This window comes from Aythya ferina (assembly GCF_964211825.1).
Source record: "Aythya ferina genome assembly, chromosome: 1".
Classification (NCBI taxonomy): domain Eukaryota; kingdom Metazoa; phylum Chordata; class Aves; order Anseriformes; family Anatidae; genus Aythya; species Aythya ferina.
Window position 1 is genome coordinate 92,315,420 of NC_140296.1, and position 25,169 is coordinate 92,340,588.

Here is a 25,169-nt window from a genome sequence, read left to right on the forward strand (position 1 = left end):
TATTCTTGCTCGCCTGTCTGAATAGCAGTGAGGCTTCCTTCACAACTGTGTTGAGGGGGAGCAGGGCCCAGCGGTTGGCAGGAGAGAGGAGAGGAGGGATCTGAATTCCTGTGGGCTCTCCCTTTTCCAGGAAATCTGCATCCAAATAATGTCGTGATTGCCCCAGCCGGTGTTTGAGAATCACCACAGAGTGGAAGACATTTGCTGCTCTCAGCTGTCTTAAGAGTAAAGCAGTTGGGTGAGACGCTAGGGTGAGAAAGAGAGGTTGAGGTCCGGAGGCTATGCTGAGACTAACCCCAGGTTCCTGGAGGACATGAGGAGTCTATATCAGACAGCACCTAACGTGGATTGTCGTTTCTGTCATTGCTTATGCCTGATTCAGCAAAGCACATACCGGTATAGACCAGAGCTGGACAGTTGGAGACACGAAATGAGATTGCAGAAACCACATTCTGAAACGATCACAAAATTGCTGGGGGATGGGCTGAGAGCACTTCTGAAGATAAGTATAAATTAAAATACAATAAATTGCTTATCAGCTTAATGTCCCAATCACTTACGCTCAGAGAGCAATCAGATGCTGGGTATAATTAGGCGTGGGGCAGGACCCAATCAGCATCATCTCCACAGAGCGCGCTACTGCCGCTCATTGGCGTTTGCTATCACAGGGCACATATAAACTCACAGCTGAAGCACAGCGAAAGCACTCAGCCAATACACTGAAGGCGGTGAGTATGGCTTATCTACGACTGAACGTGCTTCTTTTATAATAGCAAAGTACACGGGAGCCGTACCTGCTGACCAGGTAACGTTGTTATCACGGGAAGGCTTGAGAAGAGGATTCTGGTAGCGTCTGCTTCTCAGCCTCTTCGGAGGTTGGTGATCTAGGGAATGTCTGCGCAAGATCTGGCTAAGTGTAAAAGCCAGGGAGGTCCTGGCTTTGTGCTGCATGGCCAGTTGGGCAGTGGAGCAGGTTGTCTGGGGAGCCCGTGCAGTCTCCATCCCTGGAGGTCTGCAGGCCCCAAGAGGACAAAGTGCTGAGTCTGTGCCCAGCGCCGACCCAGCTCTGAGCAGGTCCAGGGATTCTGTTGAATTGATGCTGCATTTGTCTCGCTCAGTGAGAGCTATACCATTTCTTTAACGTAAATCAAGAAAATTGCGTTTCGCTTTGAATGGAGTAAGTTTCCATGAACTCTCTCTCCTCTGCTCAGTTATTTTCCTTCAGACTGCTTTGAAGTATCTTGTTCTTCCTATTGAAGTTATCAGCGCAGCCTGATAACCTAATAATCACAATCTCTTATCTGTGAAGTACTCTATAAATATTAGCTTGTGCTCTTTGTCATATAATTTCCGTAAGTGGCAGCAGCTGCAGAGCTGCATGTAACCGTGCCCTGCCGCTTGGACCGCCTCCCAGTTCCAGTGGATATTTCCATTATCTTTTCCCTATTCTGTCTTGTCTCAGGCTGCTCTAATTGGAAGTCCTGCACTCTGAAGAGACTTACGGGGCCATTAAAAGACACCTACAACAGGTCAGACGTATTTGACAGCTAATCAAATAATGGCTGAGGCTTCAGGCAGGGGTTAGAGGGACTGTTGGGACATAGGTAAGAATTCTGGTAATCAGGAGAGGACATACCTTTGCTTTGTGATGTAAGGTGACCTGAAACTGCAGTGGAAGCAGTGTGGGGAGATGTTTGTGTTAGACATTGCTCTGTTCAGCAATCCCCAGCTGCAGTCAGACTTTCCACAGTGGTCCCATCCCCCTTCCAACCTGTGCTTCTCACCGAGCAAGCATAGTAGCAGGATGAGGCCGCTGAATCTATCAGCAGAGGAGTGGCTCACTCCTCTGGTGTTGCGTCAAGGCCTCAGAAAGATACAGGGAAGGTCAGGCTCTGCTGATCTCTTGGTACCGTTTCAGGTTGTCCGCAATCTTGTGTAGACTTTCTGGGCGTTCCTGCACTTCAGGCTTCATATTTTTAAGTTTTGCTTCAGAACCGCAGTGGCTTTAAATGTCTCTTATCTTAACTACAAATCCAGACCCTGGGCATGGCTGTGCAGAGATTTTAGAATGATTCAAGGTTGGTAGGGTATCTGTTGAGTCCTACAGCACTGCACAGGGAATTAACCAGCCTTTGAGAAGATAAATGAGAAATCCTCTGGCAGTAAGGAATGTAGACATTGACGTAGTCAAGGGACAGGTCTTGCTTCTTTGTTCTCTGGGCATCTAGAAACTATGTCTGAATCTACTCCGGGTGACTGAATAAATGAAAAATCCCATTCTTTCTGTTTTCATGTATTAGATGGCAAGGGAACTGGACATAATGAGCAGAATGTGATCTTATTTTAAAAAGTGGAATACCAATAATGGCATTCCCTCCATGCAGTAATCTTGCACATGCTGTCTCACCACAGACAAATGGGTAGTGGTGGCTCCCCACATGCTTAGCTGAAACACAGTCTCAGGGAACAACAACCTAAACTGGACGTGCAAACCTGGATAATTCCTCTACATGGAGGGGGTCAGTGGCACCAGGTCCTCTCCAGTGATCCCTACAGCTCCGTGTGCTTAATGATGTCCACCAGCTCTTCCCATAAACACATCACCATAAAATCTCCTGGCCTTGGCCTGAGGAGAGGAGGGCACAGCCGGGCCCTGTCTCAGGGCCTGTTGGAGGGGACAGGGGCTTGCATTGTGCTCAGCAGCCACTGCCCAGCCTCCTGGGGGTCAGCACCCACCAGGACAGGGAGATCAGCACCCACAAAGAGGGGAAGGATCCAAAAAGCAGACCTTGTGCTGTTTTGTAGCAGCTAAAACTTTCAGCCTCTCCTAGCACAAAATGGTGAAGATGGGCATACTCGGGCCTCAGTAAATAATAATACTAACAATAAAATCTTATTTCCAACATTTTAGTTGGTAAACAGAGGCCTCAGTTGTGAAAACATGCTAACTCCCCCTGATAAATTGCAGTTTATCTCTTCTTTACCCACACAAGTGACTTTTGCTCCTTCCCAGTTAATGCATTAGGTAAATAAGGATTTGCTTGGGGAGACACTCTCAAGGCTGACACAAATCCTGGTTTGCAAGGAAAATGACTTTTTTTTTTTTCCCTTTAATCCCTCCCAAGAAACTACAGGTTTGGTGGTGGTTGGGTACAACATGGAGAGGCAAAGTTTGCAAGGACTGCTTTTATCAGACCCACTGCAGGGTCCAAGCCATTTTGACCTGTCTGCCCTGTGCACCTGGGGCCTTGTCTTGTGGGGCTGGAGCAGGTGCCAGTCGTCTGCCTGAGGAACAGAAATGGCTTCAGGGTGCTAGGTCCCTCCAGGGGCCTTTTTTTTCTGAGAAAAGAGGATAAACCAGCTCAGGATAAGCTCTTTGTACCCAAATTTTCTCCGTATGCCTATATGCAGTGCATTGCAACTGGCTGACTTGGTTCCACACGAGGTGGCACGATGTCTGCCTGCCCCCCCCAGGAGGTGACAGGCCTGCTTTGGGCCTTGGGTCGTATCTGACTGACAATGTGGACTCTCAAGTGCTCCAAAGTGCTCATAATCTGAGGCACAGGGGCACACTTAGGGTATGAAGCTGGGCCCTCACTACTGCCAGGCCCCATAGTTTGTTCTTAATGTCAGGGTCAGCATGCCTGGTGGTGTTCTTCATGTTGGGGTGGCTGGGCCAGGTAACCCCACACATTTATTAACCTCCATCTTCAGAGAAGTTCTAGCGCCTTTGGTTGAAATGTTATATTTCTGTGTTTCAGGAACACCCCAACAAAAAGTGAACCCCAGCCCCATCCTCCTGGCTGGTGGAATAGCAGCTGGGAAAGCACAGCTCTGACCTCAGATAAACCTGCTGGGCTACTTCAAAAGAAGTGACTGCAATCGGGTGAAGCAAGCAAGCAGGAGGATGGCAGAAATGGTAATTAAGGCTGCCCTTGGGCTTACATGTCGAGCTACAAATTAATTAGATAACCAGGAGCCAGCCATAACAGTGTGCTGGCTGCTTGCCTGGCTGTTGTGAGTCAGCAGGGCTTTGTAGGTGCAGCAGTCAGCCTGGGTGCAAGTCTCCAAACATGACTCTACCGAGCCGTAAGGTCCCTTTATTCAGTGAAGGCTGAATCAGGGCCAATTCATTCTGTGGACAAGCCAGAAAAGAAAGTTCCAATTACCAAAAATGTTTCTTTTCTCCATGTGGCTAGTTTCTTTAGCAAAAGAAGGTGGCTGATTAAATTGATAGATGGTCACTCCATAGAAGCTCACACCATAAAGGGGCACATCAAAGCTCCATGTAACCCTTTATCCTGTTACTAGTACTGATCACAATAGCAGAAACTGTCGCAGACACTGAGAATAAACTACAAAACCAGACCTGTCCTTTTCTCCACATATAGGGTGTTCCCAGAGCACAGGTACCATTAAGGCCAGTGTGTTTAAGAGCCACTAATGAACTTCACCTTTGTGAACCTGACTAGCCCTTTTCTAATTCCACTTTTGCCTGTTTCGCTCCTATAGCTGTTCCTGACACTCTCATTTTGACTATTATTCAATGCTGAGAAGCAGAAAAGTGTTTCTCATTCCCCTTCCCCAGATCCACCAGGATTTACAGCCACCTGTCTCACTTTCAGTCTGAAGAGTCCTGCTCTCTTTAAGGCATTTTCATACGGAAATTGTTCTATACCTCCTAGCACCTTTGTTGTCCTTCCTTGACTTTTTGTTTCTATTTATTCTCTCTCTTTTTTTTTTTTTTTAATTTTATTTTAACTTTTAATGTTCTTGTATGCCAGACTAGAGGGGTCTTTTCATCTCTTCGAGGCCCAACACCACAGTACAAGTATTCTCAGCTTAGTTACAGGGTAGACTTATCTACAGTTTCTTCATTGCTAGGATGAAAACAAACAAACAACAACAACAACAAAAATCTGCTCTTGACCAAATGATAAAATACAGAGCACCACGTTTTCTAGTGGTGGAGGAGAGGTGCTTCAATGTACTGGAAAGCACTGGCACAGGCTGCCCAGAGAAGCTGTGGGTGCCCCATCCCTGGAGGTGCTCAAGGCCAGGCTGGGTGGGGCTTTGGGCAGCCTGGGCTGGTGGGAGGTGTCCCTGCCCATGGCAGGGATCGAGGTGGACTTTCAGGTCTCTTCCACTCCAAACCAGTCTGTGATTCAATGTACATTTGAACAGGAGAAGATTTACTGGAGATGGTGGTTAGGAGATGTTTTACTACATATGTGGTTTAGTACACCAAAGCTAGACATGTGACAAAAGAGCAATTTCTACCACTTAATTCATCTGTAGAACAGGGTTTTTGAGCAGTCAGTAGGGATGCCCCAAGCAGGCTCTCCATCCCGTTTTCACACCCAAACGTGGAAGTTGTTTCTTGCCTTTGACGATTATTACACAGGAATTATTACACAGGTGCCCACCGACCAAGCTTTTCCTCCCAGGTGACTGTGGGGCTCTATTTCCACTCCACAGGAGATGACCAAGGCCTGCCTGCTCATGAACGGCAGCTGTATGGGAAGTCAGGAATGCAAAGCCGACAGCTCATGGATTCTTCCCAACTTGCCCAGCAAGTGCATGTGGACAGCTGCAACACCTGCCAACAAGTCTCCACACTCCTGTATACCCTTGTAAGTAACTCTTTCGTGCTGGTTATTTTAGTGTGCAGGAAGCTCGACGTCAGCTTGTGAAGATGAAGTGCTATTGTTACGCTCTGTGTTTTCCATCAGACATTTGGAAGCATCTGCTAGTTTGGGGCATCCATCTGGCTTTAGAAGAATTAAGATGAACATATTTCAGAGGTAGATTTCAACCAGGGACTTGTACACTTCTGCAGAATGGACTCTGTAAAATCCGGTGCTCAACAGCAGGAGTGAAGGTGCTCCCAGCTGCTAGGCACGTGTGGCGATGCGGCAATGGCTCTCCCAGCTGTAACATCCTTGCAGGCTTACAACCCAAAGCTGTCACAGCCGTTCCTTTGTATGACAAAAGTCAGTGACAGCTGTGCGATCACCAGTCAAAGGCCTGCCGCTCAGCGACACTCGTTCAGTCGAACAGTCTGACGCAGCGTGAAAAAAGGATTTCAAAATACTAGTAATGTCTTTTATCGGTGACTGGAGACTTTCATAAAAAACTGATTACCAGGGCCTGGGCTTTTAATTAATGAGGAAATGTCACACGCAGAGGTTGCCCACACTGTGTAAGTGACCCAGGAGTGCAGCGCGAGGTGAGGTGGCTGCTCTGAGCCCGTTCTTGTCCGCACAGCAGCAGATTTCCTCCCAGGGTGAGGCAAGCCTGACAAAGAGCCCCGATTAGACAAGAGGTGCTTTAATGGCCCTGCAAACCAAACGCAGACAGGCTATTAAAGATAAGGCTGTCCTATAAATGTCAGGGGAACTGCGGACACGTCCCTGCTGTGCCAAAGATGTAAAGCACAAATTCAGCTCCAGTACGCGAGGAACTGTGGAGGTGAGGCACTGCTCTGCGTAAATGCCTGCCAGCTGTGAGCCGGCGTGGGGAGTTTGTCCCACGTGCAAGGTGGGACACAGCTGGAGCAGGGCCCACCAGCACTTGTGAAGCTCAGGAGCCCCCAGGTCTGGCCCATGAAGGAGGAGTGGGCTCCACAGGCTTAGTGTCAACCCAGCAAACGTGCACCCAGTCACTCACACAGGGTAAATGGTGCAGATAGCGCCTCAGGACAGGCTCAGATCTTTTCAGTCAAACTGTGTTCTCTCCTCTGTTACCATGCTGAGCGGGATAACATTGTTATTTAGCAATTTTTAGTGATTCAGCAGTGGGGTGTGAGAGGTGCAGCAGGGCATCTCCAGCAGTAGGGCACTGGGAACATCAGGACAGTCCCCTGGGGATGGGAACAGGCCGAGGGGGCCCCTGTGGCATCACTGGGGCAGGGACTGACATGTAGTCTGCTGCACTGATAAAAATAGACAGGAGTCATGCAGCACAGGGACATCACCATTTCACTTTGCAGAAACATGTGGAAGGGGAACTGTTTGTTTTTCCTGCTCTGGATGGCAGCTGATATGGCAAAAATCTCTGGGCTTTCTGTAATTCCCATATGAAACCTGATTTTTCGAGGTAGAAGGTGATAGTACCGGGGAAAGAAGGCAAGGTGGTACTATATTTAAGGATATTAATTATTTAAGTTTTCTGAGAGATGAAGAGGTTGAGTGGTTCTGATAGTCCTTGATCCAGTTCTGACCTGCTACAGAAAGGATCACTTACGTGGTTTTTTTTTTTTTGCCAGGACTGCTTTTCCTCTGGACCTCTTATGGAATAACATGCAATGAGTAAAAGCAGAAATCCTGGAGAAAAAAAAAAAAAAAAAATATATATATATATATATATATATATATATATATATATTGTTCACTGCTATCCTGAACTGATAGCGACCATTTCAAGACAGGGGTACCCCCACACTATCCTTTAGGAGCACCAAAGGCATTTTCCACAGATCCTGCTATCCAAAGATATCTTCAGGCACACACACAGCGTTCACCTAGCTGGGGAGCAAAGCTGACTGTGCTAGCATGATTTTTGTAGTAAGATATGGTAGTCACTAGGGAAGGAATTTGATAGAAACTGCAGAAAATTTGGTGCCTCCTCATGCCATGGCTCAGCCCCACTGGAACCACTGAGCATTTCAGCTGCTTTTAGGGCAGATGGAAAATGGCTCAGCTGTGGGGAAAGCTCATTTATTGAGTTAGTGCCCCGAATTTACCAGCACTCGGCAGAGGTAACACTTTCCACAGAGGGAGAGGCAAGAGCACACGTGCAATGTGCCATCATTTCTGGGTGTGCGATGTAAACGCCTGCACTGCAACGCCACCCTGTCCCCTCGCAGGGCAAGAAGCATCTATACCCTTCTTGCAAAACGCGGAGGGGAGGTGCGTGTGTGTGTCTTTAAGTAAATCAGCATGTCATCCCTGCATCACATGGCCCTTCTGTCAGCAGACAGCCATCTGCCTGGCCGCGATAGCAGACCAGGATAACTTGGGTTCAAGGTTCAAGGGATGATAGTGGGCGAGAGCCGTGCAAAGGGGAGCTGAGCGGCGAGGGGGTGGGGGTTTGTCACCCCGCTCGGAGAGAGACGTGCTGACTATCGACCAGGGGCAATACATTTGTGGCCCCAATAAACACGGCCCTCATCAATCTTCTTCCTCCTTCTTTTAAGAAGTTCAAGGACACCGGCTCCCTGTCTGCGTGGCAGGATGCGTTCAGCCATGTGTTGGGCAAACAAGGCTTTTTCGTTCTGGTTGCAATCGCTGTGACGTGGTTCTTGGCTTCTGCTGGCATCTGACAGAGACCAACAAAACCACGAGGCTGAATTGCCTTGATCCAAGAACTCAGTTTAATTATTTGCCAAAAAAAATTCCAGAGTCCTCTGCTTCACGGCAGAATTAACAACTCAGCCCATGGGAGCGGGGCAAAGCTCTGAGCTGTGTAACGAGGCTGTGCTGGAAGCAAAGGTGCACTGCTGCCTGGCCCCAGGTGAAGCTGAGATGTGTCACCGCGGACGTGGCTTCTGGATGAGCACAGCTGGGCTGCACAGACCTGCGAAAGGCAGCATCCAGGCTGGCGTTTCGTTTCTGGATTGTCGGCACACGCTGGCAAACACCGAGAGTGTGACAAGTCCTTGGCTGAAAAAGCTGCCAGGTTCACGCATGAAATTCAGGCAGGATTCATCACAAGGATCTTCTCCAGACCAGGTGGTGGCCCTTCATGCTCTGAAATCCAGCAAGCGATTGATGCTGGTGAGCAGACCTTGCTGAGAGAGGCCCCTGCTTGCTAGATGGTTAGAGACTGAAAAGGTTGATGTAGAGATGGATGAAAATATGAACAGCAGAGGTTGTGGATGGTTGGATGGAGGAACGAAGAGGCATGTGTTGTGCATGGTCTGCTGGCTTTCTCACCAACTGTGTAAGATCCTGAGGCTTGTTTGCTGTTCTCACTTCACTTAATTACACATCTGCCCTCAGGCCTTGTAGAGAAAGGCATTTCAGAACAGCCCTGAAAACTAACTACATTATTTTTTATATAAAGGAATAAATAACTGATGGTAAGAGTGATGGAAGACCACAACCAGCTCCTTTTGACATTACCTGTCAAAGGAAATCTTTTCTCTTGAAAAAAGGAGTCTCTTAGTGGTCTTGCTGTAACCTTACTCAGGTTTTGTCTTGGCTCATGTTGCATAAAAAGTTGCCCTGATTTGGCTTTTTTTTTTTATATATATCCTTTCATACAGGCCAGAAGAAACAAAGATCTTGCCCAACATCCTGAAGAAAATTGGCTGCACCCCAATGGTCCGAGTCAACAAGATCGGGAAGTCCTATGGGCTCAAGTGTGAGCTCTGTGAGTTTCCCCTTTCCACCAGGTTTTTCCGGGCCATGAGGTGAGGTTGAGGGGCAGCATCAGTGGGGGCTTCAGAAGAGGCTCAGTGGAGAGCAAGAGCAGACGGGGAGGGCCAGGTGTGTGTCCTGCCGGCTGAGCTGGAGCTGGGCCAGGCACTGCCCCTGGAGATTTCACTTTCTGCTTCCCCCGGGGACGATCCCAAAGGGCAGCTGGAGGCAGAAGAGCAGGGGCAGCAGGCAGCTGGGTGTATCGGCCACCAGCGTGCCAGGTTTTCCAGCAGGGCTCAAGTCCTCTCTCACTGCCTCTGAGGCAGGAGGGACAGCTCACGCAAGGGTTTTTAGCCTGGTGTCCTGCAGAATAAGCATGATGCAATTAGTCTGCTTCTGTTATACGGACTTCTCAGTCTCCTTTCCTTTACCTTTTAACCCCATTTAATTTCAGCCAGTCTGGAAAGAAAGAGAGAGGTCTCAGAGGCATCAAGGTTCACGAGTTTCACGTCACGGTGTAGGAAGGAGAGACTTGGCTAGTGCTCACACCCCATAAAACAGCACAGCAGGCACTCACAATCTTATTTGACTGTAGGGAGCCCCGAGGGTAAGCAGCCTCCCCAGGGCACATGTCCTCATGAAGAGGTCTGTGCTCTCTGAAGCTGCCTTCCCCTTGGACAATGTCTGGCTGGGGCAAGCTCCTGGGGGTTATTTGGTGCAGACAGAACTGGGCAAGCCAGGGAACGAGACAGAGCCCCATTTTCTGGGGTGGTGTCTCCCTCCCATGGTGCAGCAAGGGAAGGAGAATAGGATACACACAGCAGCTGCATGTTCCTGAGCTGCGTGTGGCTCAGCACAGAGCCCCGTGCCCAGCAAAGAAACGAAGGCTTGCAGCCCTGCAGCACGGAGGAAGCAGTTAAGATTAGATGCAATTACTTTGTAATCTCCGTGCCTCTGAGGCCGTCCGTGTAGCTGAAGTTCTGGCAGTCTGCATTATAAAATGCAGTGATAATCACTGAGATTTCCCCCCCATTGCTCTGGCTGCTCACGGAGCTGGGTGGTTTGTCGGCCTGCTGGCACCGTCTCCCCTACAACTAAGACACTCGCATCCTAAAAGTGCCCGCGAGGCAGCGTGGTGCCCCCAGCTTGCCCCTGATGGAGCCTGCCCTTTGCTTCCCAGTGGCAAAATGCGAGTACTTCAACGCGGGGGGCAGCGTGAAGGACCGCATCAGCCTGAGGATGGTGGAGGACGCGGAGAGAGCGGGGATCATCAAGCCGGGAGACACGCTGATCGAGCCCACCTCGGGGAACACGGGTAGGAAATGTTGGTGTGCTCCATCCGGCCTGGCACCTCCCAGGGCTTGGCACAGGGATCTGAGGAGTCCTTACACCTGGGAACAGCCCGAGCTGCCTGCACCTCCCCAGGGCAACGTGCTTTTGTGCTTTCCTTCCCACTTAGCCTGGGGCACTGTGTTGGGGCAACCCCACGTGCTTTCTGCATGGGAAGATCTTGAATATTCAGAGGTTCCCACAGAGGGCTTCCCTGATGGGCTGGAAGATAAATCTTTGTTTTGTTTTGTTTTGTTTTTCCCCCATTGTCACTGTCATCCAGCTCAGGCACCAGATTGTGGGGAGGGACAGCAGAGGAATATCCCTGCTTTGTGCAGCCTGCACAGGACCCCTGGTGAAAGCTTTTTTGTGCCCTGGGCACTGCTCCAGAGGTTGTCCACGCTGACGCCGCTCCTGGGGCAGCACCACGCTCCCTGCAAGTGCTCCCCGTGCACTCCCGTGGGGACACGCTGCTCCAAATGCCCTGTGTGGCTCCATCCATCCCCCGCAGGGACATCCCGGAGGACTCACGGAGGGTGCCCTCAGGTGTAGCTTGGTGTAAATGCCTACGTGGTGTTCACCAGTGGGAGAGAGGCGCATGGGAAGCAGGAGAGAGCATGCATGTCGGCGGACCTTGCCAAAATGCTGTTGTCAAACGCTTCCCTTTCCTCCCCTCAACCCAGGAATCGGGCTGGCACTGGTAGCTGCAGTGAAAGGTTACCGCTGCATCGTCGTCTTGCCGGAGAAGATGAGCATGGAAAAGGTCAGAGCTCTGTAGGGTATCACCCCACAGCCTGGGGACATCTCCCTCTCTGTCTCTCTCTGCCTCTCCCCGTCAAGAGACGGACTGTCCTCTCCTCTAAAGGGTAACGAGCCTTGCTGCAGATACCAGCATGTCTTTGTAGCTATTCAGGAGATTTCCTTTTGACAAAAAAAAAAAAAAAAAGCACGCTGAGATGCTCTCCATCATGCTACGATTTCCCTTAACTGAGAGACATTTAAGGTTCTCTGAGATGCGCTCTCAAGCTGGTGGACGTAAGTCCTTTTTGCACAAGATCAGGTGAAGCTGCTGCCCTGGGGATGGTAGAAATCACCACTGTGGGGAGCAAAAGTCTCACAAACTGTTCAGCTGAGCTCATAAAATCACAGAACCATTACGGTTGGAAAAGACCTCCAACATCACCTGGTCCAACTGTCCCCCAACCACCAGTGAAGCCAGCCCTGGCCCCTGACTTGGCTCAGAACAGAGCCCTTCTCCAAAGCACCGCCCTCATTTCAACCTAAATCTCACTTAAGCTCGCTCTGGATCAGATGCCACGTGCAGCTGCCGCGGGCTTTGCCTCCAGGAGTGGTGGCACTCAGCCCCCCTTCTCCTTTGACACCCTCTCGCCCCAGCAGCCACACCTCTCAGTGTATTAATACCCGCAGATTTATGGGAGTTGCTCCTTCCCACAAGGGGACTTGGGGCAAGGAGAGCTTTGAGACCTCCTCCTTGCCCGCTTAGACCACAGCACATACAAAAGCTGCTTCCCCGATACTGCTTCCTGCCCTGCTTCCCTCTGCCCCTTCCCCAGGTGCCATGGAGCAGAGCAGCACAGTGTCACCTACCTCCTCTGTGTCCCCAGCCTGTCCCCAAGTAGGACAGGGCACGAGGCCAGGCTGGAACCCATGTGCCAGCTCCAGCCAGGAGGCGCTGGGTGCCAGAAGGGTGTTAGAGATGGTACATAACCGAGTGCTGGGCATTGCAGCTCCAAATGCTAAATGTCTCCCGCGTGCGAAGCTGCTCTGGCATCTGACGCTGCCACGGGTGCGTGGGTTCGGATTACCAGCGCCACACAGGATCGCTTGCCCTACATCTCCTTTCTTCCCTCCAAAAGGTCGATATCCTGAAGGCGCTGGGCGTTGAAATCGTGAGGACCCCCTGCACCCGCTTCGATGCCCCGGAGTCCAACATTCGCGTTGCCTGGAAGCTGAAAAGTGAAATCCCAAACTCTCACATTCTGGACCAGGTAAATGCAGCTGTCCCGCAGACTCCCTTCCCAAACACATCTCGCAGCGTGTGCTCCGAGTCTGCCCGTGTTGGGGGGCTTTGCTCAAACTGGCAGCGCAGGCAGATTTCATCATTGTGGGGTCACCATTTTATGGCACGTGAAACTTAATCGCTGCTCTGTAAGGCACAGGGTAGCAGAAGCAAAATCAGCGGCACCTCAAAACCTGTAACGCTTCTGCCTAAGCCAGGAGGTGGGGGAGGCTGGGTTTTCTTGCACACCTGAAAGGCTCCTCATATTGCTTCAGATTTAACTTTGACCTGGAAAATCACTTTTTACACCAGCCTAGCAGCCTCCCTCCTGCCTCAGAAATAAGCTCCCTACCCAAAAGGGCAAACCCTGGTGACTCACGGCATCAGTTCCTGCAGCACTGTTCTCGCAGAGGACCACGCTTCTCCCTTTGGCCTCACCCAGATCCCTACAGTGAGCAGGGAACCCCCCCAGTGTCTAAAAACCATTCCTTCCTGGTGATAAAAAGGGAGCTCAATCCCTGAGTACGCTTTTCAGAAGCAGCCTCCCCAGCCTACAGGTGTGAACGTGGGGCTGCACACCCTTCAGTGCCCTACCTGGGTTCCCACTGCAGCAAATCCCCCTGTAAATGTAGGACAACTGCTCTGGCCCACATTGCCCGGACACTTCACTGGCTGCACTGCCTGCCACCAATGCCACAAATGACAAAGCTGCTCTCAAAATCATAGATATGATATTTGAAAAAAATAATAATTACATTTGAGGGGGGAGGTTTTTTTATTTTCTGAGCTTTTGGGGAGTATTGTGAAGCTGTGTTTTCAGCTTCTTCTAGGCATCAGAGAAGGCTAATAATGCTTCTGTCTAAGCAATAGCTGAAATGTTGAAGGACTGTCTTGCCTCCAGCAGCTAGGCCTTTAAAAGCCCTCCAGGTCCCACAAAATGCAGAATATGGGACACCACACGAGCACTGCGTACCGGAGGCTGGATGTCTGTGGGCATGTTCAGCCTTCCAGGCCTTTTGCGTGGCCAAATCCTCAATGTCCTCAGGAAACTGTTCCAAGGTGACAAAGAGGAGGCATCACCTGTGACTTGGCAGCCCTTGCCAGGGAGAGGAGGGGGGTGGCTGGATGCTTTGGGCAGGGCTTGTCAGGAGCTATTGCTAGTTCGGTATTTGACCTAGGCTTTCCCCAGTAACTCGTGCTGTTCTCTGTTGAAATAAACAGTACCGAAATCCAAGCAACCCCCTGGCTCATTACGACACCACCGCCGAGGAGATCCTGGAGCAGTGCGAAGGTACCGCTTGCGCTGCTGCTTCTACGTGCCGAGGGTGTGCAGAGGGCTGGAGCCCTCTAGGAGAGGCTTGTTTTACACAGTTTATTCATCTAAAGGTGTAGAAACGACAAAAAGGGCCTCTGTAAGGGAAGGTACCCCTGATAATGCTGGTGCACAGTGTGGCAACTTCACATAGGCCGCTCCTGATCCACCTAAGCCTGCAGGACTTTCCTGTTGTGGCCTCTGCTTTCAAAAGCCCAAGGGAGGAGACCAGAAACAAAACAGTGAACGAAACCAGGCTCCCCTGAAGGAGAGAGGGCCCATTGCTCAGCTGATCCATCTCTGTGACCTGTCAGCTGAAAGTACGAGGTGTCCCGGGAGGCCCCACAGGGGAGTACATACCCATCGGGGCACGCAAGGTTGCAGCAGATCCTGCAACCTCATTTGCAAATCAAATCGGATCATAATTTATCAGCCTTCCCACCACTACAACATTTAGATTTGCTCCCCCTGGCAGCCAGCAGTGAGTTGCGAGGCCTTTTCCCCCAGTGCAGTTGCATCGCAAGCCTCTGAAGGCCTGACTGATTCTGCTCCTACACCGTTTCACCAAATTCAGTGGGGCCGCACCTGGCTGACACTTGTGCCGGTGCAGAGCCTTGCCATCTTCCCCTGCGGGTGCTAGCACCAGCTGACAAGTTGTGTCTGCTACTGCTACGTGCCATTATTCATCTGCACACTTTGCCTCAACACGGCGTGGTCTGAAAGGCCTGGAGGGGCTGAGCTCCTCCCTCCCCCTTCAGCCAGCAGGTGCCAAGCATGCAGAAATCGTGGAAACCACTGGGAGATCTGGAGGTCATCTTCAGCCCCCGGTGCTGAGGAAGGACCAGCTGCCTGTTGTAGCAGCTGAGGGACGTGAGGCTTGGACAACAGGGAGACAGTGCTGGAGGCCGTGCTGACTCTCACATCTCTCTTCTCTGGCCTGCAGGCAAGGTCCACATGGTGGTGATTGGATCTGGCACGGGAGGCACCGTCACCGGCGTTGCCAGGAAGCTGAAGGAGAAGTGCCCAGAATGCAAAGTAAGCTGGAGGAGGCAGGGCTGCCCACTGGGAACGGTGGCTCCCCTGGGTTTTCCTGCCTCTGCTTTCAGTCAAGACTAACCCTACGGTCCACGTCACTCTCTCTCGTAAGGGCTGAGCTTTGGAAGTAGCAGCCCCTGCCAAGGGGGTGATGACAAACACCTGGGGTGTGATAACGTTTTAAGCCACCACAGCCACTTCCGCAGCAGCTGAACGCTATCTGTTTAAAAAGCTCGTGGGGAACTGTACTTTTTTTTGGTCCTAGAGATCTCCACGCTGCCAGTGGGTAGGCATATTAGTGAATATCGCAGGGAGAAGAATGGTGCTGATAAGGTCATCGGTAATTTTTTGGTTTGAGTCACGAGATTATTTCTGAACTCCCTTTGTGGTTAACCAAGCTTCCTTCCCTCGAAGATCATCGGTGTAGACCCCGACGGCTCCATCGTCGCTCTGCCCTGTGAGCTGAACAGGACGAACAACACCACCATAGAGGTGGAGGGCATTGGCCATGACTTCATCCCTACTGTCCTGGACAGATCTGTAAGTAGCTGCGTGGTGAGAGGCCTCTGCCTGAGCTTTGTCTTTGCATCCAGCCTACTCTCACCATTTCCTCTCCCCCACCCTGGCTCTGGAGCTGTCAGGCATCTTTCTCTCCCCGAGGAAAGGGTGCTGGCTGGAAAGGCTGGAGGAGCTGCCCACAAACAAAGCCTCCAGACTCGGGATGCCCTGACAGATGCTTTTGTTTTCATCAAGTGCTCAGAGCTGCCAGATGTTGTAGGCAGCAGCACCACTGCGTTCGTCAGAGGGTCACAACCTGAAATAGCACTTCCAGGTCTTGCTTCCTGCCTTGCTTACTTGCTTTCTGTCTTGCTCTCTCTTCAGGTGGTTGATCAGTGGTATAAATGCAACGACAGAGACTCGTTCCTCATGGCTCGCAGGCTGATCAGAGAGGAGGGATTATTGTGCGGTAAGCATCAGTGGCAGCAGCTTCTTCTTCACTCAACAAACTTTTTAACCTCGTTGTTTAATTGCTCTGGGAGCAAAACACTTCAGGGGTAGGTGCTCTCTGCATTTTGTGCCTGCTAGGCTAACGGGGCTGAACGGCTGAATCCAGAGCTGGTGTGTAGGCCGCTGTAGGCTTCAGAGGTGTTGCAGTGAGTCAGTGGTCTGGGATCTGGCTCCTCGGCAACAATAATTATAGAAGCAATAACTCTCCTCTTGCTGTAACACTTTTGCACAGGGAACTGGATCTTCAGGCCTAATTCTGCCTGGTATAGTGTTACATGGACTGAAGAGAAGGATTAATAGGATTCAGGACAGGACAGGTGGACTAGAACTGTCCCACCACTAACAACTCTGTGAGGCTGTACTCTCTGTCTTTGAACTATTGCCACACTAGAGGTGCCAGGTTTGGACCGGGAAAGTTTGTAAGTAAAGTAAGTGTAAGATGTTCTTACCGAGTATTTCTCCTCGTGCCAACAAGCTGTAAGTGATCCCCAGGGCTTTCCAAAATGAACAGGTGCCCTCAGGCAAACCCTGCCTATACCCGAAGAGCCTCTACACGGCATCAGTGTCCCAGAGCAGATAGTTACGTGTTTGTGTCCAGGGCCAGACAATACGCAGCTACAGGCCTGTAGTTACAGCTGGGAAAACTCCTGAGCACTCCCATCCCGGGGGTTTTGAGGAAGATCAGGCAGTTTGTTGTGTTGATTTAACCTAGCAGGCTCAGACTCACCGTGTTTCAATGGAAACCGCTCGCTGAACTCAGCTATAACTGGTGAATAGCTTCATGTTCCCAGAACTGCATTTTTCAGGGACTTTCATCATGGGTTTGAAAAATGTGACCCGGTGCTAATTAACCTGCTGTAAAATACGTGCTGCCTTGAGTGCAGTGCGTAATTGGCACACAGATAGAGGAATGTCTCTCACTTCCAGTACTCGAGTGGGAGAATTGCCTCTGTAAAGCAGGGCCCTGCTGCCCCTACGTGCAGCACACCACATGCGTGCACACACACACGCAGGGAGTGTTTAGGTCTTCCCATCACGTTGGCCTGGTATTCCAAGCATGAATGTAATGTTCATGGTTTGCTTTTTTCACTCTTTACAATGCATGTAAAGCAAACCTTTGACGGCCAAACACGCTGGCCAGAAGCTCTAGATTTGGCGTAGCCTTCTCCTCACCTGAAGGTGTGGGCAGCAATGGGATGGATGTCCCCATATTGCACCTCTCAGCCCTTGGCCTGTTGCCACAAGCCATCACATAGACGTGTCCCTTTAGTCTCCACCCGGTCTTTTCGTGTCCCAAAAACCTACAAGGCCCTGGGGCCAGCTGTCCTCCCTCTCCCAACGTTTTTCTCTCTCCTCTGGGTACCCGTCCAGGCGGCAGCTCGGGCAGCGCCATGTCCGTCGCCGTGCGGGCAGCCAAGGACCTGAAGGAGGGTCAGCGCTGTGTCGTCATCCTGCCCGACTCCGTCAGGAACTACATGTGAGTTTCTTGTTTTCCCCTCAAACAGCTCACGGGGAAAAAAAAAAAAAGTAAACAAACATCAGGGAGAAACGTCGTGCTGCGGTGATAAGCGACAGGGGCTGGCTGTTGGGACGCCCGGGTTTATTTCCTCTCGTTGCTGACCGACTGCACGGAGCAGGAGTCAGTCAAGCCGAGTTAGGAAAGCAAATAGCTGGCGTGCTTCGAGCAGGCCCTGAGCACTCGCAGCTCCCGTTGACCTTAAAAGGGGTTAAGAGCAGCCAGCTGCAAAAATCATGGGAGCCCCGAGGCAGTGCTGCAGTCTGGGGCATGGAGCAAAGCACGGCTGCGTGCGGAAGGCTCACAGACCCGTCCTTTGTTGGTGATTTCTAGGTCCAAGTTCGTGAATGATAAGTGGATGATAAAAAACGGGTTCCTAAATGATGTCCAGGAGCATAAGCCTTGGTAAGACAACTTCCGCCGGTATGAGCTGCGTTAAGGAAATCAGCTTCCCGAGTCTGGGAATGATTATCTTCAAAGGGAAGTATTATCTTCTATTGCTGAAAAAATGCAGTCGAGTCCAGATCCCTCTGAGAAGGCTGTAAGCTCAGCTCCTCTCTCCTGAGTGGCGAGATATCCCTCTTCTCTGCTCAAAGTCTATTCAGTTTCTGTCCTGAAGATGCTGATCTGCTCCCACCTGGCGGTCTTTGCCCAGGCCACCTGAACCCTGCTGAGCAGAAGGGCTGAGCTGGATGGAAATCCCCACCCAAACCCCCACACTCCCCTGTCGATATCCAAAGCAACACGAGGCCGGTGGGCAGAAGTGTCCCCCTCGTAGCAGGAAGCCTTTCAAACAGCTCTGGGGGTTTGTCTGGGCAGGGAACACTCAATTTCCACCTTCTGGAGCTGAGGGCCAGAAAAGACGACCACCTCAGCTGCATCTTGCACACCACGGGGAAAATGTCCCCTCAAGGCAGGGAACCACAGACTGCTGATGGCAGCTAACGTGTAACTGGGTGAACAGCACTTGTTGAGAAAGCACCTAGGCTTACTGAGGGACTGCAGGTATTCCTCGTGTCACCTTTTATTTTGGGTTACTCTAACCAAAGGTTTCTGCAAAACATTTCCTAAAAGCTTTATATATTTCCAAGGCCTCTAACACCTGGTTAGGATGGTTCTTGGCCCGTCCAGCCTCTCACACTGCCCTGCATTTTCTGCAAGGGCTGAGATGTTGGGAGTTTCCTGTGGTCCCCAGCAAACAAGTGTAGCTCATCCCTCCTAACTCACATCAGCATTTCTGCCAGGCTCTCTCCTTGAGGAACAGCAAATCCATTTTGAGGCTCCAGGCTACAAAACCAAAGAAGTAAAACTGGTCGGCCTCTGCTTGAAGCTTACAGGCTTAAAGTGTGAGCTCTGCAGGCAGGCAGAAAGGATATCCCCGCACAGTTGGCCTTATTTCCACCGGCCTGGCCTCCCCGAGCAAGGCCCGCAGCCACGCAGCCGCGAGTAACAGCTTGGCGCTGCCATTTGTCTTCCAACAGGTGGTGGAACATCAAGGTGCAGAAACTGAATCTCTCAGCCCCTCTCATTCTTCTCCCAGAAGTCAGCTGCCAAAAGGCGATTGAAATCCTGCAGGAGAAGGGATACGACCAGGCTCCCGTCGTTGCTGAATCGGGGTAACTATTTTTACTCGTCACATGGATGGCTGTTCAAACAGGAAAAAGTTGTTCAAAAATGATTTGAAAAAAAAAAAAAAGCAGCTCAGCCCCTACATAAAATGTGTGCCTGACCTCAGGCCTGGCTTTTGGCAAAACTCCCTGTTCCCTCGCAGACTCATTTTGGGAATGGTGACCCTCAGCAACACCCTCACCTCGGTGCTGGCTGGAAACGCACAGTTCTCAGACCCCGTTACGAAAGTCATCTACGACCAGTTCTCAAAGGTACCGCTGGGGCCAAGCCCTGTCTGGGGAGGGGGAGGAGGTGCACATCCCTGGAGGTGCTCGAGGCCAGGCTGGATGGGGCTTTGGGCAGCCTGGGCTGGGGGGAGGTGTCCCTGCCCATGGCAGGGGGGTTGGAATTAGATGGTCTTTGAGGTTTCTTCCAACCCGAGCCATTCTGTGATCCTATGCACCACCACCTGCGAAAACGCTGCCTGTGGGGTTCACACAGCAGCTTTGTGGGTTGTCCACATCACCCCAGAACAGATGGACCCAGATCCTGGTCCATCCTGCCCACCCAGAGCCAGGATCAGAGGCAGGGGGCAGGCTCCTCGCTGTTGTCCTCTAAGTGTGAAGTGAAATGTAAACTGTCTCTTTCTGTCCTGTTTAGATTGGCCTGGAAGACAGCCTTGGGAAGCTTTCCAGCATCCTGGAGAACGACCACTTTGCTATCGTTGTGCACACGCAAATGCAGTGTAGGTATCTGCGAGGAGAGGAAGCGCTGTGTGGGCTCTGCACGAGTGGCCGAGATGGGAGAGGGAAATTCCCCAACCGAGCTTGGGAGGGATCAGTGCAGCTGCTCCACGTGTGCAGCCCCTCTGCCTTTGCAGGGAGGATTTCTGCCCCGCAGCTCTGCAGAGCTCTGAAGCTGCCAGCTATTCTTTCACCCCTCTCCTTTCCCAGCCCCATTGCCTCCCCTCGTCTCGTGGTTTCCCAGGTAAACCCAACCGGGGAGGTGGGAAGGTGTTCACCTGCCCCCCGGCCCTGACACCAAGGTGGGCACGGACTGCAGGCAGCAGCTCGGGGTGCTTTGTGCTTCTGTTTGTGCTTTTGTAGCCCCAGGCTTTTCATACCCACTTAGGCACTTGACCTTGAATTGAAATCATCACCGTGCTGGTTGTGGGCAGCAGAGGAAACGAGGGGGAAGTTACGGAGACCTGCAGAATTAGCAGCCCGAGGGCAGGGGCAGAGGAGCATTTGGGCAGGTTAGATAAAGCCGAGGTGGAATTCGGGCCTGTAAGTGCAAGGGGAGAAACCACGCTTCCTGCATCCCACTTCTTAAAGACCCTCTGCTGTGTATGCCTGGAGGCTCTGCCGTCTTCTCTGAACACCTCTGCTCCCACTTCTACCCCAGGGGATGCAGCCAAGAGATGTCCTCCTCCCTCTGTGCCCTGAAGACCTGGGCAAATCTCTTTGCTACGGAGCTAGGTGCTCTCAGACACCTCTGGTGGGCCAGGGGAAGTCAAGAAATCTGAAAACAGATGTCCTGGACCGTGAACAAACCCTGGGCACCCGAGCTGGGAGTCAGGGGTACAATGCCCAGTGATGTATGCAGCCTGAAGCATGCATGTATGAGCCCTGCCTGGGGTGGGAAGGGGCACAGGGCTGCTCTGCCCATGAGACCAGCCCCATAAAGCTCAGTAGGATCACGTGTAGTAGGAGCACGTCAGCCCGAGGGCTGCTGACACACTGGTGGCAGCAGGGCTCCCGCCGTGTTGCTCCCCCGACCCAAACAGGTACGGTGGCAGCTGCTGTTCTGCAAACCTTACACACCTCTCCAGTGCGATCACACCGTAAAACTTCCCGAGGCACAGATTTGGCTTTGCCTCGAGGCGGGTGCTTTGTTTAAAACGTTAGCACGACGAAAAAGCGGTCAGAAGACCCGTGTTTAGAGTGACACGAGAGCTGAAGGGCGCAATTATCCTGATTTTATGGGTTTACGCATTGAACACGCAAAGCATTCCTGTGGTGAGCAACATCTGAGCAGCGTGCAACATCGTGCTGCGCTGGCTGCCAGCAAAGGGCTGTCCCCTGAACTCGCAGCCTCCAAAACTACTGCGTGCCTTCAGCACAGCCCCGCTGCTTGCATCTCTGTGGCCTGCTGCCCCGAAGCCCCCAGCAGCTCACGTTCCTACAAAATGCTCCAAACAAGTTTCCTTCAAAACTGCTTTTGGTGCACGCTTTCGATGCTTTCACCAAAAGCCAACCCTCCTAGGCAGGATTTCCATTCTCAGCTATGTTGTCGTAAGAAGACAAAAGTCTCTTTTGTATGACATTTTGATATACATTAAATGGCATCCACCAAACAGTATCAGCCAGCTGTACGCAGTGCCTTTTGCTCTGGCTCGCACACAACACCCATTTTTTCCTCCAGAGCTGCTGTTTTAACGCCCTCACAGTTAGCCCTGTATTTCTTACTTTCTTCCCACACTTTCACAGCTTGGTTTTTGTCTTGTGTGTGGACTCTGGTGGCTAATTGTATTGTCATTTAAGAAAAGATTGATCGGATAGTTAAAGTAATTGTTGCAATGTTATTTTATTAATGATATCATAGGACATTATTAGAGCAGAGTAGAAAGTGTCTCCTTGCTGCTCTAAAGAGTCTCCTTAGTTTGGCCTGGAAAGTTTTGTGCTGACAGAAACAGAACCAGAACAGAGTCTGGGCAAAAACTACTGTGAAATCAAGGATCCTGCGCAGGTAAGGACTGCGTTATTTGCAGCTGACACCTCCCTGACATGATCCCAGCAACTTGGCCAAGGCCGCAGCAGTCATTTCAGTGAAGGTACAGCAGAGACAACTGCTACCCCTGTTACGGTTTGCTCCTCATTAAACTAATTTTATTAAGGCACAGCCCCTGCATGGCTGTGGGATCTGCTTGTCTTTCTTTCTTGCTTTCTTGCTTTCTTCCTTGCTTTCTTTCTTGCTGTCTTGCTTTCTTGCTTTCATTCTCTTGCTTTCTTGCTTCCTTGCTTCTTTTTCTCACTAAATTGGCATTTTCTGTGCTTACAGTTAACGGAAATGGCAGCTCCTTCATGAAGCAGATGGTGTTTGGTGTGGTCACCGCCATGGACCTCCTCACCTTCGTCAGCAGAAACGACAAGAAGTAGGGCAGCAGCCTGGCTGCCCCGAGCCCCGTGCCTCCGGCTGGGTCAGCTGCTCCTCCTGAGCCCGAAACACGCGGCTGAAGATGTTTTGTGGTCTAATCCATCTGATAGTTTCTCAAAATCAGTGAAAATTGTAATGTAATAACCGCCTGTCTGCTAAATGCCACCCAGAGTATCACTAAAGAGAAGCTAACCAAAGAAATGCCGTTTGATAGCCATGTGTGGTTACACGGAGCTGCCCAGGGCTGAAGAGGTAACGAGGGGGTAGGGATAGGGTGGGGGTTTATGGTTACCCAGATTTTGCCTGGTTTGGGGTTTTGCTGTGTCTGCTGGCAGTAGCACTGAGGCCTCACAGCTGCCACGAGGAGGAGGAGGAGGAGGAGGAGGAGGAGCCCTCCCGAGAGCTGGGGACACCACACCGCACCCTCCTGCCCCTCACCACCCCTCACAGCAGGGACAAAACCCACACAGGGCTGCAGGAAACAGCAAAAAAACCACCAAAACCCAGGTCCTGCTGTGGGGGCAAGGAGGGAGCTGCTTCCTCCTCATGGACAAGGAGGGACAGAGCCTGGAGGTGTAGTGGGGTGGGATGTGGGCCCCCACTAAGCACGGGGAGGGAAGGGACATCCAGGGGCTGTGCCGGGCAGGGGATGGGGGTGGGAAGAGGGGCGAGGGGCTGGGCAGGAGGGGAAGGAAAGCTCCTGGAGGAGCTGCAGGCCCTCGGAAAGCTCCCAGCTAGGGCCTGGAGGGCCGGTGGCACTGGGGCCTGCCACACATCCCCCGAGAAGGGGAGGCTGGTTCTGAGGATGTGATAACAGGGCGGGGAGATATGGCCACGTCCCAATTTCCTGCATTATTCATCTCATGAATATTCACCCCGCGAGCTCACTATCAAGGGAGCAAAGGGGAAGGAGAGGCTGATCTTCCTTTTGCTGTCGGAGTGTTGTGTTCCGGGAACTGATAACGAAGGTCAGGAGGGCCGTTTGCCGCGGCAAAAAAATGTAAATGAAATCAAATGTGAAAGGAGCGCTGTGGGAACCGGCTGAATTGCTGGGGGAGTTGCTCTCAAAACGTGCCAAGAGCTTCACAGTCTTTCCGTAAGTCTTGGGAACTGCTACAAGGGGACAACAACCACTGCTAAGTGCTCGGTCCGTATTTTGGATCTAATCTAGTTTGTATGAGATTTTTATTAAATTATAGAATGCTCAAGCACGTATCGTTGGGAATGGTGTCCCAGCTGTCTTTTGTTACCTGAGTTACACGTGCTAGATCAGATCTGCAAGTTTTTGGTTGAGTTAATCACCGTATTTGTCTGGGGAAAAAAAAAAAAAAAAAAAAAAAAAAAAGTATAGACTGATGAGATCAACCTTACTGTGTGTTTTATTTATTTTCTCAGCTGTGTTGCAAACTGAAGGACATTTGGTGCCCAGCACCAGGGCAAGAGGCGGTGGGCACAAAGTGGAGCCCAGGAGGCTCCCCCTGAGCAGCAGGCAGCACTTCTGTGCTGTGCGGGTGAGGAGCCCTGGCACAGGCTGCCCAGAGAGCTGTGGGGGCTCCTCCTTGGGATCTCCAAAAGCCGCCTGGGCACGGCCCTGGGCAGCCTGCTCTCTGAATCCCAGAGCATGCTAAGCCCTTCCTGATGTCTGTAAGTGTAATCTTTCCCCCCTGTGTAGCAGACCTGGCTGCAAGAGGCAAGGTTTCCCTCCTTCCTTCAGCCAGGGCATGTCTCTTGGCAGGGATCTCCCGTTTTTTGGCCTCTCCCCTACAACACCCAGACCCCCACCCCCTAAGCAAGCACCTCGTTGGCACGGCTGGCGTCCCAGGGGGACTTCACGAGGACGTGGTAGCAGCCCGGACTTTTGCTGCCCAGAAACTTTCAGCAACACACACACTCCTTGCAGCTGAGCCTGAGCAACAGCGGTGCCAGCAGCGGCCGTGCCGCTGTGTGCTGGCTGGCAGCTGTGCAGAGGCTACGTGAGAGGCAGCTGCACTTCAGCACGGGGTGAAGTAACCGCTGAGTGTCAGCCCTGGTTTTACAATGGCTCCTGTATGCTGACTGCGAGTGTGGGAACGAGTAAAGGTTAGCGCAAGCCCCGGTCATTTTGGGATTGCTCCACCTGGGCTGGAGCCAGCCCCTCCGAGGCGTTCCCAGGGCTCCCCTTTCCACCCGGCAGAAATCAAACGTGCTGGAGGAGATGACAAGCCACCGAGTGCCGGCATCGCCCTCAGGGTAGGAAGGGCAGAGCTGGCCACAGGACGTCAGAGCTGCCTCTGCTGTGGTTCGTCCCGGGCTGTGGCGCTGAGGATGCAGACGTGCCCCGCAGCAGAGAGCCTGGGTGCATGGGACTGGCTGCTGCTCTCCTGCCCGCTGCCGCCACGGGGTGAAAAAAGCCTCAGCCTGCAGGGGAGGGTTTGTTTGCCTTGTCTGCAGAAATCCCTATGGGACCCGGCTGCCCTGGGCAGCTGAGCGATGTGTGCTTGGACACCTGGGCTGGGATGGAGAGGACTGCATGGCCAGCTTTAGCGGGGTATGAGGCACTGCTGACAGCTAGCAGAGGAATGGGGATTTGCAGGCTTTAGGAGCCTCGGGAGGTGGGTGAGGACACGGCAGGGGAGACAGACCCTGGTCCTGCAGCACGAGCACACCCTCTTCACCCCATGTCCTCTGTTCCAGCAGTGTCTGAGAGCCTTGTCCAAACACTCCTTGAACTCTGTCAGGCTCAGTGCTGTGACCACTGCCCCAGGGAGTCTGTCCCAGTGCCCGACCCCCCTCTGGGTGCAGACCCTTTCCCTCACACCCAGCCTGACCCTCCCCTGTCCCAGC

At 51.9% G+C, this 25,169-nt stretch overlaps 1 protein-coding gene across 7 annotated transcripts; it reads left to right on the forward strand.

The window, feature by feature from the left end:
- Positions 1-696: 696 nt before the first annotated feature.
- Positions 697-23,944, forward strand: LOC311430413 (cystathionine beta-synthase-like). Of its 7 annotated transcripts, none has more exons than XM_084506948.1 (18): positions 697-728; positions 1,463-1,529; positions 3,762-3,919; positions 5,479-5,633; positions 9,269-9,375; positions 10,543-10,677; positions 11,375-11,465; positions 12,584-12,700; positions 13,933-14,002; positions 14,967-15,058; positions 15,473-15,598; positions 15,941-16,025; positions 17,438-17,543; positions 17,916-17,987; positions 19,064-19,198; positions 19,354-19,462; positions 19,851-19,935; positions 22,251-23,944. In XM_084506948.1, exons 6-18 carry the CDS (start codon positions 10,550-10,552, stop codon positions 22,346-22,348), a joined length of 1,314 nt encoding a protein of 437 aa, XP_084363074.1. In that variant the 5' UTR covers positions 697-728; positions 1,463-1,529; positions 3,762-3,919; positions 5,479-5,633; positions 9,269-9,375; positions 10,543-10,549; the 3' UTR covers positions 22,349-23,944. The 7 variants fall into 7 exon arrangements, with proteins under 7 accessions (XP_084363074.1, XP_084363071.1, XP_084363068.1 ...); XM_084506945.1 differs by having other exon boundaries at positions 11,375-11,454; positions 12,569-12,700; XM_084506942.1 differs by lacking the exon at positions 22,251-23,944 and having other exon boundaries at positions 11,375-11,454; positions 12,569-12,700; positions 19,851-21,775.
- The last annotated feature ends 1,225 nt before the right edge of the window (positions 23,945-25,169 follow it).

Bases quoted from the DNA above. Each gene is read 5' to 3' on its own strand.
- LOC311430413 (XM_084506942.1), top strand. The intron at 16,026-17,437 runs GTAAGCATCAGT...GTACCCGTCCAG, and splicing joins AGAGGAGGGATTATTGTGCG to GCGGCAGCTCGGGCAGCGCC. The intron at 17,988-19,063 runs GTAAGACAACTT...GTCTTCCAACAG, and splicing joins GTCCAGGAGCATAAGCCTTG to GTGGTGGAACATCAAGGTGC.